Below are 17,277 nucleotides of genomic sequence, written 5' to 3' on the forward strand. Positions count from 1 at the left end.
TACACGTTTTTCTCTGTCTTTTGACACATTTTCATTCGTTTGACCATTATTTTCATTTATAATTTTTTAGGGTCGGATTTAACATCACATGAATGATCAATATGACGTTTATTTATTATTACGTTGATCTTTATGTTTTGGACCACCAGATTGAATTTATATACATAATTTGTATCTTAAAAAATAGGATACATAATTTGCATTTGTGGATAGTTTCTCACGTCGCTCGATTTTGATTTGCAGTTTGTCTATGATATTTTAATAGCTTAATCCGCTTTTGAGATACATTTTCCGATATATTCAGATATGTTTGTATCTACATTTTATTTGAGATTATTTAATTAAGGTTTTTAACATTTTCTTTATATGGTCCTTGTGTGGTCTTAAGTGACTAATTTCTTATGTTAACGATCATAGGAAAATATGTAACACTCCAAATTAACCCCAAATTGAAAACCCTAAAATTTGGGAAAATATCCTTAAATCCCTAATTTTTGTTCAGTAACCAATTTGTAAATGAAGTTAAAGTTAAAGTCATTTTAGGAAAAATTAAGGACTTTAGGCACTAAATATGTAGTTAACCTATGTTTCTTTATGGCACAAACCAATTCTAGCTTTTATTTTTAAACCCGCGCGGCGCCCTTCCTCATTTTCCCCCTTCTCGCTGCCACTGCTCGCATCGCACTTCGCCGCCGTTCGTCGTCAGTCTTGATCGGCCGGTCCTATCTCGGCCTTGTCATCTTGGTTTCCTTTAAAACCCCTCGATGAACCAAACCGAACCCTAGTCTCTTCCCATCGCCTCGTCGCCGCCGCTACCTACCTCGACTGTTCTTGGCTTACTCTCGCTGGGGCTTGCTGGTGGGAGGCTGAATCGGTAAAATATCGGTCTGAATAGCACCGCGAACAGATTTGAATCTTTACCAGCCTTGTTTTGAACAATCAGAAACGAAGAAGAGTGAAGAAAGAATCATGGAGGCGAATCAGACGAACATTGTAGAAGCGGAAGCAAATTGTTCAATCCCAAAGGGTGGCCCATTTATATTTCGAAGCTACTTAGTCCTCTCACCAGCGTGCCCGAGTTTCAAAACTCAGTTCTTCGACAACTCCAGGTTCTAAATTCTTTTTCAGTATTCTGCTATTTCCCTCTTTTTTAAACATTTTTTGGGTTATTTATAGGAATTAGAGGTTGAATTGAATTCAGCCCAACTCACCGAGTCAGAGGATATTTGGTTAGTATCACCTCACCTTCATTTCAACTTTTGTTTTATTTTTTCTATTTTCTGACTTCTGCTTTTAGCATTTTAATTTTGTTTATTATCTTTTAAAACAATGCATTCTCATTGCATCTCTGCCTCTCTGTACGTTACTTTGACTCGGGCTTGTGCGTTGGATATACCTGTAGGTGTATGATACTGGTATATTCAATTTTTTCTTATCATTTTCGTTGTATTTCAGGGGTATTTGGAGGTTAATATTCCGTAGGATATGTGTAGGCCTATCTTACGATTTTGGTTTATTTGACTATTCTACTCTTTTCAGTGTTGATGACCTCAGGATTCTTAAGGAGGAAGAGTTGGTAGAAATGGCTCTCAGAGAAGCTTTTAAGGTATTTGCAGACATTATAATGAAGGATGGTATCAAGCTGATAATACCACTAGTATTGTTCTAATTTTAGGTTCCTTTTTTCTTATTTCATTTCTGGGTTTTATTGCAGGAGGATGAGCATGTTGAAAATGTTTCTGAAGGGTTGGAAAATGGCTCCAATTCGGGGTGACCTATATTTTATTTTTTGTTTATCATCTCGGCCTATCTGGTTGATCCAAAGTAAAGCTTATATTTGAAAGTGCTCTTAGATTTCTTCTGATATAATTTCTGGATTTATTTCACTTTCTTCTTTATTCTTGAGTAATCATGTTTTACCTTTTAAGCTCTTACCTTATGTTATTTATTTCATTTCTTGGCTATCGATAGGGATGTTCAAGTTTTTCAGGGCGATATAATTCCATTTTCAAGGTTTTATTTTACTCACATGTACAATTTGTGCTGCAGTTGTCATACAAGGTCCAGAAACAAAAATGCAGTAGAGAATGCCTCAACTTCAACTGAGCCCTCAAATGGTTGTCCAGGTACTGATTTTGATGGAGCTGCAGGCTCAAAGAAGCAAAAGAGGAGGAAAAAAATTAATTGTCATGTCGAAGTACGGTACTGTTTATATTGAATTTCTTTTATATTTAAGTAGTATTAATCTAATCTTATTGACTATCGTAGTTTATTATTCTATTCCTATCTAAGATTAAAATAACCCCTCACAAACATGTCTTGTAATCTCGTTGATTTTTCCTTCTTAACAAAGTTCTCGCCGTTTGCATTTCCAGGATACGTATATTAAAAAGGTCGAAGAACTTGCAAAGATTAAACAAAAGCAAGATGAAGACAAAGCAACAGCAAGGCTACATGCTTTGGAGTTTGTATCAAGATCTGCCTGTGGTATTTTTTAACTGATAAGCCTTTTTCCGCTCTTTGCTGACTTTGTCTATAAATTTGGTTCAGTGCCATCTCCAAGATCAGTGATAGTGCCATCCTGACTTCTGATAAAATTGAAAGGTTCAAAACCCTCCGGTTTACGAGTTCCTGTGGAAAGGTTTGCCAAAGATTCCTTTGTGTATTTATCGCAGATGGTCTTTTCTAATTTTGCTAAAACCTGAAGTCTCTAGTTAAAAGAATTTGTGGATGAACTTATAAATGTGGTGTTCAAATATAGCACATTTATATTCTTATATCCTGTGTTGCTCCAATTCTCCATTTTGCTTGAAATACCCACATCTGACGAATATTCAGACAAGGGTGTGGGGTATGACTTTCCAAGAATCCTCCAAATTCATGAAAAAAATGAATATACCCATGCTGGACATGTACATGTATCTGATGTTACACCTGAGTCTGAGTAATGTAGCTCATATTACTTAGTTGGTCGAAATGTGTTGTCAGCCCCTGTACTTCTGGAAAGTTTGAGGCTTGGTCAAAAATCAATTCCTCATACTTTCTCAATTTAAAATTCTAATAAAATCTTTGGCACCATTAGCATATTGATCAGAATTTGCTTACTAATGGGCATGCTTAATGGGGTTCATGATGATTTGCTTTTGAAGTTACTATGATTGCATGGGTGTATTGTTTAATAGAAAATATTAACAGTGTCAACGATGGGACTAGAAGTTTTAAATTCAAGAAGTAAGGATTTAGTTTTCAACTTTTCAAGTACATAGACTAAATCTTAAACTTCATCCAAGTACCAAGGACTTTTGGCATACTTTGACCTACTTTGTCACATAAAGAGATGAATTTGAATTGATTATAAATTCAACTTGCATCCTCATTCAAGCCTTTGGATGCCTGCCCATACAGTTTGAATAAAATTTGTTGCTCTTTGATCATTTAAAGATAAGACTAGGATGGTAATCTGTAAGAGGTTCCGAGGCAGCCAATATTAGTACTGAAGTGTTCTTTCTTCCTTTTCATTTGATGAATTACAGGCTAAGTCAGCTGATGTCAAGGAGCACACACCAGTTGTACACCCTGAAACTGTTCTTTGCGTGGAGGTCTACCATAACATACGGAAATGGTCAAAGGTATGGTGCTCTCAGTTCTAAACCATATAGCAGTTTGTATTATTACGTTTCTTTTCTTCTAATCATTTATGTTTGTTACAAGTTATGGGTCAACCAGATCATAAACTTCTACTCGTTTGTTTCTGATGGTATTCAGTGAATGAAATCAATAAAGTTCTATTTTATGTATGAAAATACCTATATAAGAACCATTGAGAGTTTTTTTTTATAGGAATTGAAGGCCTCGTTAAAAACCCCATTCTTGATTAAAGGAGCTTGTAGAGAAGCTCCTTTAATCAGAGGAAGGTGGAAAAGAGTGCCTTAAGATTTCATTAAACATAAGAAATTACATAAGATACAAACAGAGAGCCACCCCCAACATAGACAAAAAACCAAAAACAACCCTCAACAGTAACACTAACAGCCTAATCATCTCAGCTACAACAACAACTCTAATATGACTAACCAGACTAAAAGCCTAAACTTGGCCCGAAATACAACACAATACAACAATAATAGAAGCCAAATATATCAGCTGACACAATCCATAGAAGCCAAAATCAAACACTAAAGTCATGAGCTTCCACACGATAAGAGTTGAACAAAACAAACTTCGAAAAAACTCTATCCGCCATTCTGCCACAAATTACTCGACTTGACATCGGAGACCATCCAAACCTCCAACTCCAAAATCAAAAATCATATTCGAGTCCCTGAAAACTAATCACTACATATTGTATCTTTCAATACTTCCACTGCTATAATGTTCATATAATGTCACTAACACTCAACTTTCATGGTGTTATTTCATCATTCGTTCCTTTTCCCATTCCCTTTTCTGGTATCAACATCTCAAGTTGTTGTAGGTTCAAGAGTTCTTGGTTCTCGGCCGTCAAACATTAACTGAACTTAAGGACAAGATATGTTGCTTGACTGACCAGGTGATGCAGAAGGCTGGCCATTATGATCCTTCTGGATATTTCCTTATAGAAGTAAGAAACTCGATTTCTCACTTATTTGTGCTGAACCATTTTCTTTAACCTATATTACTCTGGCACTTGATCTTTCTTTAAGTTTCCCATGTTCGACAAATATCCAGCCATGTGTATGTGAGTATAACCCTACATATGCATGAAAAAGCTTGGAACCCTTGTCAAACACACCTAGATCTGATAGTCAATCCCGAATCCGAGTAACATAGATGACAACTACATTATTTGATTTATTGTTATGTTCCTGCAGGATACATTTTTCAATGATTTGAGAGATTCCTCTGCTATAGATTACAGTAAACCTATATTTGATTGGCTTAGAAACTCTCCAGATGATGCTATGAAAAAATGGGAAAGCATCATAACTGGTGAGTTGCAACAAAAGCAAAAGTTGATTTTAGGTGATGTGGCACCTTCAAGGTTGCCACGCTTCAAAGCCGCAGATTTGCACAAGACTCGGTTTTGCGACTTTAGGTTTCAACTTGGTGCCGGATACCTCTACTGTCATCAGGTACTGCTTTTTTCTCATTCCCTACTACAATCAACTTGCAAATTATATTCATTCATTTTATGAATTCGATGTTCCAAATTGGATTATTGTGTGTCCAATGAGTTTTTGGAACTTAAAAGGGTTTAAACATTGTATTTCGAACTGGCACTTCTTATACTCAATCTTTATTGGATTTTTGTTTGATGAAGGGTGACTGCAAGCACACGATTGTGATTAGGGACATGAGGTTGATTCATCCCGAGGACGTACAAAATCGAGCAGCTTATCCGATAATGATCTTTCAAATAAAACCCCGAGTTCAGAAATGCAGTGTTTGTAATATTTCAAGAGCTACTAAGGTAACTGTTGAGGATAAGTGGGCGAAGGAAAACCCTTGTTATTTATGTGATTATTGCTACTCCCTTCTTCATTCTAAGGATCGCGCATTTTCTGTATATGATTATTTACATGATTAGATGCTCAATGTTTGTCGCAAGGTTTCTATTTCTTTGGTAGAATACCCAAATTTATGTAAATTCAAAACCTTAATTTGGATTCGATAATCTATACACACGTATTGTGATTTCGAGTTGGCCAGTCGCATAATTATGCGGAGAAAGAAGTGGATTAACAGCAATTAACATGCTAGTTTCGTAATAGATTGTTATCAACTCACTGTTGGCGCAAGGAATGCTCGGATCCGTAGCAACGGTTTGGCCTTCACAGAATCGGGAACCGATGCTACAGAACATGAGGAGTCGGAGTATTGTTGAGCTAGCAATACTCCGACTCAACTCGAAAAAATTGAAATTGGATTTTTACTTTGAAAATTTTTGAGTTTCAAATAGTCAAATTCGATTCAAATTAGTAATTTATAACTATATTGTTGGAATCGAGTTTAAACTAATTATTTATATTCAGATATATGTATGATATAAATATGTTATCAAGTAATATTAAGGTCATATGAATTGCCTATCCAGCTCAATTGGTAGTGCGCAAAATTCTTAACCTTGTGGTCGTGGGATTGAGTCTCACGGTGGACAATTTATAATTCGAATGTCTCTCACGGAAATTGTTCTTAACTTAACGTTGGGGGCATCTTACTATCATACTTTCTCCTTACCCCATTACATATAGGAATAAGAGTCGGCTAATTTTAATATTAAGGTCATATTGCCAAACTGTACGGTCTTTTCCAATCATACAATGGATATGAATAACAATAAGGGTAAATTATATATTTAGTATTTAAACTATTATTTTTGTTTTATTTTGGAATCTATTTTTTAAATTATACCTAATATTTAGTTTAAGTTTCAATTTGATATCCTGCTATTAAAAAATTAACAGAATCGTTGACGTCATGTTTTCTTTTTTAATGATGATATGATATTATTTTATAGTGGCATGTCAATAGCACCCTTAAGTTTTCAATGGTGGGATACCAAAATGAAACTTAAACTAAATATTAAGTATGATTTTAAAACAAAATAAAGTTTAGATACTAAAATGGAACAAAAGTAATAGTTAAAATACTAAATGTGTAGTTTACCCTAATAATAATAAATGAAATAATGTACGAATCAATCAATGCAAAAGTTAGGCATATAGAAAAATCTTATGTCTTTCATAAATTTTTAGCAAGAAGAAGATGCTTCACCTACTTGGGCTCGAATGTCAGCTAATATACGGATACATTCAATTTTTATTCAAGAATTACTTGTATTTGGAGAGTTTTACATAGATACTTTTTTTATAACCAACGGTTTCCAATCTATTGATTGATTAATTCGGATCAGGTACTGCAGAGGCAAGGACAACCCTCCCAACCCAGTTTGCTCAATTCGCAAACGTCAAGATTCAGACCTCTGATTTTACGTAGATGATCTAGTGTCTCATCCCAATTGATCAACTGGTTGTTGGTGATATCATAGATACTTTAATAGTCATATTATTCATGCTTAAATTATTTTATATTTGTTTATAACTGTAGGTTCAACGGTTATTATCAAGTTTAAATATAAATTAAGAAAAAATTATAATTTTAAAATTAAAAATAATATAAAAACTTAATTTTATAAAAAAAACAAAATTCAAAATTCAAAATAATATCGACACTTTTTACAAATTTAAACCTTAATTTGTAAACCTTGGTAACTTTTAATGGTTGTTGGTGTACTTATATAGATTGAGTTGCATATTAATAGTGAATGTATAATATAATATAGGGTAAACTACATATTTAATCGCCTAATTATTTGTGTAGTTTTATTATGATCACTCAATTGTTTTTTTAAATAATACCTAACGTTATGTATTAGTTTTATTTTGATCACATGTCGGTAAAAAATTAATGATGAGTTGACGTGTTACCATAAGATAATGTTCATCATTGAAAAAATAAAAAAAAATATTACATCAATAGTTCTATTAATTTTTAAAAATAAAACAAACTGTAATATTAAATATAATTTTTTAATAAAAATAGTTAAATGACAAACTAAATCGTACAAATAAATAGATGATTAAATAAGTAGTTCACCCTATGACATAATAGCAGAGGAGAAGTACAAGTGAATTGGATTTCCACAGGCCGAAACATCGGTTGTAAGTGAACTTATTAGTTATAATATACCAATTTCATAAGCAAATTAGATAGAAAAACAAACGAAAGAAAGACGACACCAGCGTTTCACTGGAGGGAAAGACAACGACACCAACGTTTCACTGGAGGGAATTGGTTTTTATTCCCGTTTGTAAACGCTTTTCAGCGCCTATACCACTACAAACTCAGCTGCGCTGACAAAATACAAACAAACAAACAAACAACCAGCAAACTTCTCCTACACATTACTTTAGTTCGATCCCCCTCTCTCTTTCCCTTCACCTTCTTACATTTCTTTATACAGCCTTGTTTTTGGGGTGTCTGGGAATACTCTTCAATATCCTAACTTCCCTTTCATGTGTTGTATTTGAGGTAAAAGAGAAGTGGAAGATAAAAAATCGAGGCCTGGGTTCTTTTTCTTTTCGGTTAGGTAATGGCGTTAAGGCTTGATGGAAGAGATGTTTCGGGGTTCAAATGGTTGTTTTCATTGGCGATCATGTATGGTCTCATGTCGATCCTTGCTCACTCCGTTATTTACACCGAGTTCATCACGCCGTTCGGGTCGACGCGCCTCTCGATCGCTTTTCCGAAGCCAGAGCTATCGAGCATGTTCGAGTCTTAGCACATGAAATCGATGGTCGACAAGTGAGTCAACTTCTCCTTTTAACTATTATTAATAATAGTACTTTATTCTCATTTATGTTTCTTCTAGAATTCAATTTTTAATTGGTTGAAGGTTACTTACTCTGAACTGAAGATGAATTCTTGGAAGTGCTGGAATGGAATAAAATATTCAAACTTAGCAGTGTAATAGAATAGGAATTTATAGTAATAAGTATGGGTTTTCTTTATTCAACAGGAAGGGCGTCAGGGTTTGAGAGAAGCAGCTGAGTATATTAAGGCACAGTTGGAAAAGTTGGAGGAGAGAGCTGGATCAAATTTCAGGTTTTTATATACTTGTTTTAAGGCTGAATTGTTTAATTTTTTTTAATTAATCTTGTTCAAATTTTATGGCTTAAACTTTTTTTTTTTTAAATAATTAGTTTTCAGTTTTCATTAATTTTGTTTAGAGTTTCTGGTTTAACTTTATATAAGTTCATTAATTTGCAGGATTGAGATTGAAGAGAATGTTGTTGTGGGGTCATTCAATATGATGTTTTAGGCCACAGTATATCATTTGGTTACAGAAATCATACCAATATATAGGTAAATCTCCGAAACTGAATAGGGTTCTTTAAATTGGATTTATATTGCAGTACCGTGCCAACCTTTCATGGGAATGATTAGGAAACTTCCTTACCTTCCTTTTGCCTGCATCTGTTATTTCTAATCATTGAAGGCATCCGTTGAACAAAAGTAGGGGCTACTTTTACTGATGGGGTCCTTTTAAAATAAAATCCAGCCACTTTTAGATCCCTTTTAAATGTAATGATTAATGAAATAAATAATAGTTGGGAAAAACCACGTCTTCTTTCTGGTGATAATGCTTCTTTTATACACCATGACTAAGCCATAGTTGCAGTTACTTGGATTCTTTATTTTTCTCGAAGTTCCCTGTATCCCACACTCGTTTCTGTACTGAGTATGGGGATAATGACCTTAGGACCCTCCTAGCATATGTGAAAACAGAAATCAAAGCACACACATATAGCAGACATACCCGTATCCATGCATTCTCCCAAGTCTGAGTAACATATGTTACACGTGAATCTTCCATATCATTTAGGGTGTCAAAGTAGTGTACTAGTGTGTAAAACCTTTTTATTTAAGCTTGATCATGGATAATAAAAAATCAACACCATATTGGAAAGTTTTTATGTGCTTGCTTCATGAAAAATGAGGGGAGCTATTGATAGCATCGCTTAAGGGTTTATTAGGCTTTAGGTTCCCAAATTTTTGTTTGTTTTACCCTTTAAGAGGCAATAACCATCTTGCATATTCTCTGTTGAACATAGTGAAGCAGTCTATTTAATATTGCACCTTTTCTAGCAAATAACATTATCTTCTTGATTTCATATAATGATAGGATATCCTCAATAGATTCACTAGAAACCGATCCATCAGTTTTAATGAATGCTCATTTTGATAGTCCACTTGGTTCCCCTGGTGCTGGTGATTGTGGTTCATGTGTTGGTAAGTACATGAATATTTTTAGCTTGATTGCTGAAATTACACTAGCTATTTTATTGAAGTCATCTCCCTGATGCTTTGTATTATTGCAGCATCATTGTTGGAAATTTCAAGACTAACCATAGACTCTGGCTGGGTTCCACCTCGACCTATAATTCTATTATTCAATGGTGCAGAAGAAGTTTTCTTGTTGGCAAGGAATATATCAATGCTTTTTCTTAAAGTAGCCCATTATTTGAATTGAGATTGCTGCAGTTTTTTCTTTTGAAAAGATAGATCATAAAACTTGAAGAAATAATGTCTCAATTCTTATTTAGAGACATATCAAAGAAGCAACTTATAAAATCAAACCACAAGCTGACATTATTTTGTTAATTTTTCCTGAAGATCCAAATCTTGTCGAATATCCTACATATAGAAATATAAAATTGTTGCTTCTGATATTTTAGGCTGCAAATGGTTTCGTGAGACTCATAAATGGTGTGATACCATAGGAGCTTTTATAAATGTGGAAGCATCTGGGTCAGGAGGTCTTGGTATGATATAAACCAATGCTAATGTATTTCCTTTCCCTGGGTGTTTCTGTATATGGACATTTGTGAAATTTCATTTTGAATTTCCATGCCTAAGTTACATATTTGTTGACACTATAGATCTAATCTGCCAATCTGGACCTGGTTCTTGGCCTTCTTCTGTCTATGCTCAATCAGCAATTTATCCCATGGCACGTAGCGATTACTTCAATTTGAAACTCGACATCTCTATCTGGAGGTAATCTTGGCAACTAAGCGGGAAAAACATCTGGAAATTCTCAGACCGTCGGAATGTTCTCTAGTCTTCTCTCCTTGAATCGAGTGTCAATCACATTGGCAATGAAAGCTTGACATCCTTGTAACATTAACTTCTTAGCCGACATCACCGATATTACATTAGCTAATGGGTTAAATCTTTCACTGATCATAATCACTTCTAATCCATAAAGACTTACCAAAGTTACTATATTGAATCTATAGTCGACATTGGTATGATAATGATACATCCAATTCATTCCCAAGATTACTTCAAACTCATCAAAGGGTAATTCCATCAGATTAGCAGGGAATTCAATTCCCTGAATCCTTATGGGACACCCTTGACACTACTGATTCACCCCAAGCACTATGCCCTAATGGGTTAGTCACTATTGTAACATACTGGAATCCGGGTTAGTGATCAAAATGAGAACTTTTAAAATTTGGAGATCAATTTAAGAAAATTAAAAAGTTCAAGGACTTAATTAGGAATATAGTGCAGCCCAGAATTTACTTTATCCTTTTCCAGTTTATATCTATGCTCTGACGAGCATTTAAGTTCTTGGAGTACTTCTATTACAAATTTACTTTCATTTATAATTCAACATGTTTCCTTGTGAAGGTTATCACTTTGAAATTTATTCTTCCTGACCTGAAATTTGTGTACTCTGTTTCTGTTCTGCTTATATTGATGGTGTAACTAAGTCTAGTACAAATTATTCATTACCCTTGCAGGATGTTTTCCCTGTTATTCCTGGAGATACAGATTACAGAATGTTTTCTGAAGATTATGGCAATATTCCTGGTCTAGATATTATTTTACTTCTTGGTGGTTATTATTACCATACTAGCTATGATACAGTGGACAGACTAGTGTATGTATTAAATCTGCTCCTGTGGTATAGAATTCTTTTATTGGGAGTATATATGTATTTTGGTATTATGCACTTGCCTTCCACTTCCAATGCAGACCAGGTAGCATTCAAGCTCGTGGAGACAATTTGTATAGCACGGTTAAGGCCTTTGCGGAGTCTTCTAAGCTTAAAAATGGACATGAAAGAGAATCGCTTGGTGTCAGTGATGAATACGATGATGGGCGAGTTGTTTTCTTTGATTACTTAACTTGGTTCATGGTAGGTTTTGTATTTGTATATTATGTGCTTTTATTGAGAATTTTTTATTCTTGGATAATAATGGCCTGTCATCAATGATGGCTATATCAATTGTTTTCTTATTATGAATGTTTCAGATATTCTACTCAAGAAGGATAGCTGTGGTACTTCATAGCGTTCCCACTCATTATGCCTTTCTTTTCATGTTTTCTGAATTCTGGGTTGTGGTGTTGCTTAACAATCTTCAATGATTTCGTGAAAGGTAAATGACCACATATCTTTCATCTGTTCTGTAATTAATTAATAATTTCCTTCAACAAGTTTTGCTTCTCAGTCCTTAATAGTGTATTGTAGTTCTCTTCAAGCTGTATTGGACTAACTTAAAATTTTCAATTTTGTTGATTTTGCAGGAATGATCCTCCATACAGCTGGAATAATGCTGGCCGTAATCTTCCCGGTTATATTTTCTGTCCTGAGATTGCTAGTTTCTAGTTACGGAATGAACTGGTAGGTTGTACATCTTAAGCTAGAACATGAACATGGATATTTTCTCATAGTAGTGATAGTGAATGAATGATCAAATGTTTGAAATATCAGTTTATGTGCTGAAATTGCATGCAGGTTTGCAAATCCTTTCTTGGCTTTCATGATGTTCGTTCCCATTTCACTTGTTGGTCTATTAATTCCAAGGACAGTTTTTCCTGGTTTTCCCCTCTCCCAAAATGTTTCAGCAAAGGTATCAAAAGAGGTAAATTTTGAAGATTGAATTTTTCTTTAATAACTTATCAAAACCTAGCAAATAGCATGTTCTTCTACAAAAATGTTCTTGTGGTTTCTTTATGTTGGAGCTTATGCTGTTATACACCGTAAAGTTTCCCAACATTCAAGTTATTGAAAACATGAATCTCATAAAAACAATGAAGTACTTCAACATATAATTTTGAGTGGATCTGGAAGACTTATGCATGCAATGGTTTTTAAACTTTTAGTTTGTTCAAGTAAAATTCTCTGCGGTCACTAAAGAAGTATATCACCAATGCTATGGTTGGTAGGATTTTCCCCCCCTCATGTTTTGTACACGGGTTAGTGATCTACTAACTTCACTTGGTAATTTTTAGCGACTCATGACCTAGTTCGAACAAAGAGAATGAAAATATATTGCTTATTTTGAAGGTATTGTTTTTTTGCTTGAGTTTTGATTATCTTTCTAATTTCAAGTTTAGATTTGTACTAATTCTTCTTTATTTAAAACTCATGTAATAATTAAGCTTTTCTTTATGTTAATACACATGTAACCAAACGTAGCATAAATGAATCTTACAGGCATTGTCTGAGGAGGCAAGATTCTGGGGAGCATTTGGTTTCTATGCTTCATTAACTTTGGTATGTGGCGTGATCATTCTCATTCGCTAGTTCAACTCATGGGTTTTTGTTGCGTTAATATTCTCAACTTCTATAAGCAGTTTTGAAATCGCAGGCTTATCTTGTAGTTGGGTTAAGTGGGGGTTTCTTGAATTTTTTCACATACATGTCTATGCTTCTTGGATGGATCTTTTCCCTATCAATCAAGTTTCATGGTCATTATTCAGTCAGGTATCATTTTGAGTGAATTTGCAATTGTATATCATCTTCATAAACTAGGAGCATATGGTCGTTTTTAGTTGTTATCGAGCATTTATTCACCGGAGTCCTCAACCCCTCTCTCCCCTTGCCCCACTTCTGATGAATGATCAAACTGCACACTATTCATAACTACTTGTTCTTTCTCTTTGATCCTTTTTATTTGAAAAGGATTTTAACTATGATATAAAACAGAAATTTGTTTCGGTATTATGGAATTTTTTTACCTCAAGTTTGGTCAACAAGGTCTAGTGAACTTTTGGCCCAACAACTTTCAGTGATGATATGACAAAAAGTGTTGTTTATGATTCCATTTCTTTTAGCTTCAGATTTGGAAGTTTGACATTGTTTATTTTATTCCTGAAAGTTCATCTCATGTTCGGAAGTAAATTTCCTCTTTCATTGGCATACTTATATGTCTTACTGTAGAACAGCATTAATATGGTAGTACATGCCTCATATAGATTGATGAAATTGTTTCTTTCAGGTCTGCAGTTTTTTATGTGATACCTCTAATTCCATGCCTTACATACTTTGTATATTTCGGTGGTTTTCTTGTTCAATTTCTGATAGAGAAGATGGGTATGATGGGCTCTCTTCCACCGCCTTATGGTTAGTTCTTCTCGACTTCTATACTTCATATGTAATATTGGTTCTATAAAATTCATATTGTTTAGCCCTAACTCTTCATTTTCTTCAGGTATCCGTGTTCAACTCATATACAGACATGGGTTTGGAGATATTACCCTCCAAATACATGGAAAAACTTGAAAATATTTAAACAATCTAATGTTGGGTGCATTTCTGTATATTTACTCAATGTCAGAATTCCGATGATCTTCAAAGTTATGCCTGCAGGGAATCACATTCCTGATATCGTAGTGGCAGCAATTGTTGGTGTTGCTACCGGTTGGTGGGCGGGCCCCCTGATACCTATTGTTGGCAAATGGTTAGCCAGGTCATCCATCTTGCAATTCTTACTACATCTTAGTGTGATTGCTTTGGCTTTGTCGTCGCAGTTCTTTCCCTATAGTACAGATGCACCTAAGAGAGTTGTTTTGCAGCATACATTTCTGACTGCAGGTACTTTAAAATTTACAGTTGCTATTCAGAAGCCTCTTGAAATCCATATGAGTTACTTTATTTACATTGAGCTTAATTCTTTTTCAGTGATGTTCACCATTTCAGTTGATGTTTAGAACTGTAATGTCCCCTATGCCAAAAAGTTTTAATACTGCTATTTCTAAACATTGTTGTACTTCTGGGCTTGACAGATGCAAATCGAGTTGTTGATTCAAGTTACGACTTTTCTGTGGTGGATTCCAACTCTCTGCTGTTTCTTTTCAAATATGCACCCTAAGTGGCAAAGGAGTTGCACATTGACCCCGGGTTTTCTTTTGAAACGGCTAAAATTTCTAACCGACATACTTTTTTGGTATGTCATATATATCGTGCCAATACTTTTATAAATTTCTTATAACCCATAATATTTTTGGTTTAGAAAGAGATAAAAATGGCTTCCCTTTCTAGACTTGGATGCACATGCATGCCATGGTCGCCTTCTTCATCTCCCCTCCTTTGCTGCTTCCTTTCCAGGCTTGCTTTTTGTGATATCATTTTCTTTCTCAAGTTGAACTTCCTGCAACGGAAGTTCCCTATATCTGTTTATTTTTTACCTTGACCAAATGGTTGCTACAGCCTACAGATTCTTTGATAGTTTATCAGAAGGCTCTTTAGGGCTTTGTTAGCCGAATGTTCGTCAATAACAATGTCTACTTTCATTTCGTAGAAGTATTCTTTATTTGGTTTTATTTTCGAAATTTTACGTCTCCATATTAGGTTCACTTGCGGTCTCATATATGAAAACACTGTGTTGCTCCGACACTTCATTTCTCTTGAAGTATCTGTGCCTATCACACTTTCAGAAATGGACACGGGGGATTCAATTTTCCAAGAACCTATACCCGTAACAACCACATAGAGTCCAATTAACGTAGAGAACACATCATCTATGTATATGATGAACAGAAATTTTATTTCTTTGCAGACATTTTTTTCCGGTCAACTTTATGTTCTCAAGAAGTATGAAGTTCCCTGCAAGAAGTGATGAGATTTTGAAGCAATATGCACAATTTCCTCATTTGTATACTAATAAGCCACAATTGACGTCTAGCAATGGCTCTCGGAGAGTATATTTGGAACTTTCCTTAGGGTGAGTCGACACTTTTCGACTCTGTGGACTGCCCTCGGTTTTAACATAATGCAAGATTCTTAAATTTTACAGACGTTACATGTTCCATTTTTTTCATTCGCAGCTCCTTAAAGGAGGTTTGGGTTGCTGTTCTTAACATTACTGGTCCTTTATCCAATTGGTCATTTGCTGACAATAAGCTACCAGGTTAGATAAAATGCTTTTTCTTTTATTTATTTTGCATTGGAAGTTTAATCTGGTTTTTGTGATTCACTGTGATAATTTTTGCAGTCCCGGAAACTATCGAAGGCGGTCCGCCGTCGTACATGTGTAGACTTTCTGGAGCCAGTCATGAAAATGGAACTTCTGGTTGCAGGTACAATTCTGATTTATTAGTTATGCATTGAAGTGTATCCTCCCACAATCACTATTTTTTAAGTAAGCCCCCCTCTGGTGTTGTAAGAACCGAACCGGCCGGTTGAATCATGAACTGGTGGTCCATCCGGTTGGGAATATACTATTCGACCATAAATCCTTTAAACCTGCCAAGAAGCGGCTTAACTGCAAAACATAGGTAAAAACAGGGAAAAAATGGTTTCAATTTCTTTAAAAAAATTATTATTATGAAAAATATTTTTGTATGTGATGAAGTTTGGACCAGTCCTGTTTTTAAAACATTGGCCCTCTTTACTTTTCTTGTATTGAAGTACAGTTCTTATCCTTCAATTTATATCCAATGATGTAAAATCCGGGGTGAACCACTTGGTTCTATCGGTTAAACTGAAAACCGGAGGTTTGGTCGATTCAACCTCCTGTCTGGTTTTTATGCCTTGTTTGAGAACCTTTTCTTTATCATTTTAACCAAGGGACTGGTTTCCCTACATGCAAATGATCCATGGCAAACTTGTTCTATGTGGATTTTCAGGGCAGCAGCACTGGAGATTTAAGGGTGGATTTGGTAGATGAAGCGAGGAAGTTGAAAGTACTCTTCCCACCTTGGGCAGATGTCACTGCCTTCTCTAGTTTTTTTGTCTACCTGTCTTTTAGTGGTCATATTATATACCCTATCAACTCATTCTATGTTATTCGAGAAAAAGCGTCGGATACGAGTGTATTCGATACGAGTATATTTTTTAAAGTGTTTAAATATATATTTTCTTTCATATTCATTCTAATGTTGTATTTATAGTGTAAAAATAAGTTTATGTGGGTAAAATTATTATGGTTGTTTTTGTAAGCTTGAATTCCTTGTTAGATGTTAGATGTTTTATTTAATGATGATTTTGAGATTTCTTTATTTATATTTGTGAATTTAGAATTTATGTTTTTTATATTAATATGATTTCTTTTAATTTTTTATAGTATTTTTTATATTTTTGATATATATATATATATATATATATAACTTTTTATTAATTTGATTTTTTAGTATTTTTTGTATTTAATGTTTTGAATTTTTTATATTTTAAATTTAAAATATTTTTTATTTTTAATAAAAATTAAATAAGTTTCCAAACTAAAAAAAATCTAATTTGACTCTCAAACGAAATCAAAACAATAATTTAGTATATTTATTAAAGCATTCGTCACGTCATCAACTACTGTGGATTACAGTATTGTAAATTATCATGTCAATACCATGAATTGTCGCATTAATATCGTAAGAGTTAACGACGAAAAATATTGGTTAAACGGTCACATTTGAGTGCAAAAATAATTTTAAGATCACATTAAT

At 34.3% G+C, this 17,277-nt stretch overlaps 1 protein-coding gene and 1 pseudogene across 1 annotated transcript; both read left to right on the plus strand.

Moving 5' to 3' along the window:
* Positions 1–737: 737 nt before the first annotated feature.
* LOC120219337 (snRNA-activating protein complex subunit) lies at positions 738–5,585 on the plus strand. Its single transcript, XM_039216151.1, is given in 12 exon segments — positions 738–1,033; positions 1,036–1,109; positions 1,177–1,229; positions 1,540–1,606; positions 1,715–1,770; positions 2,050–2,197; positions 2,376–2,464; positions 2,551–2,641; positions 3,534–3,629; positions 4,475–4,600; positions 4,851–5,111; positions 5,300–5,585. Coding segments are annotated over 12 exon segments (1,392 nt in total). The 5' UTR covers positions 738–969; the 3' UTR covers positions 5,567–5,585.
* Positions 5,586–7,857: 2,272 nt separating this feature from the next.
* Positions 7,858–16,788, plus strand: LOC120219212 (annotated as a pseudogene).
* The last annotated feature ends 489 nt before the right edge of the window (positions 16,789–17,277 follow it).

This window comes from Hibiscus syriacus, unplaced genomic scaffold (assembly GCF_006381635.1).
Source record: "Hibiscus syriacus cultivar Baekdansim isolate YM2019G1 unplaced genomic scaffold, ASM638163v2 tig00110206_pilon, whole genome shotgun sequence".
Taxonomy (NCBI): domain Eukaryota; kingdom Viridiplantae; phylum Streptophyta; class Magnoliopsida; order Malvales; family Malvaceae; genus Hibiscus; species Hibiscus syriacus.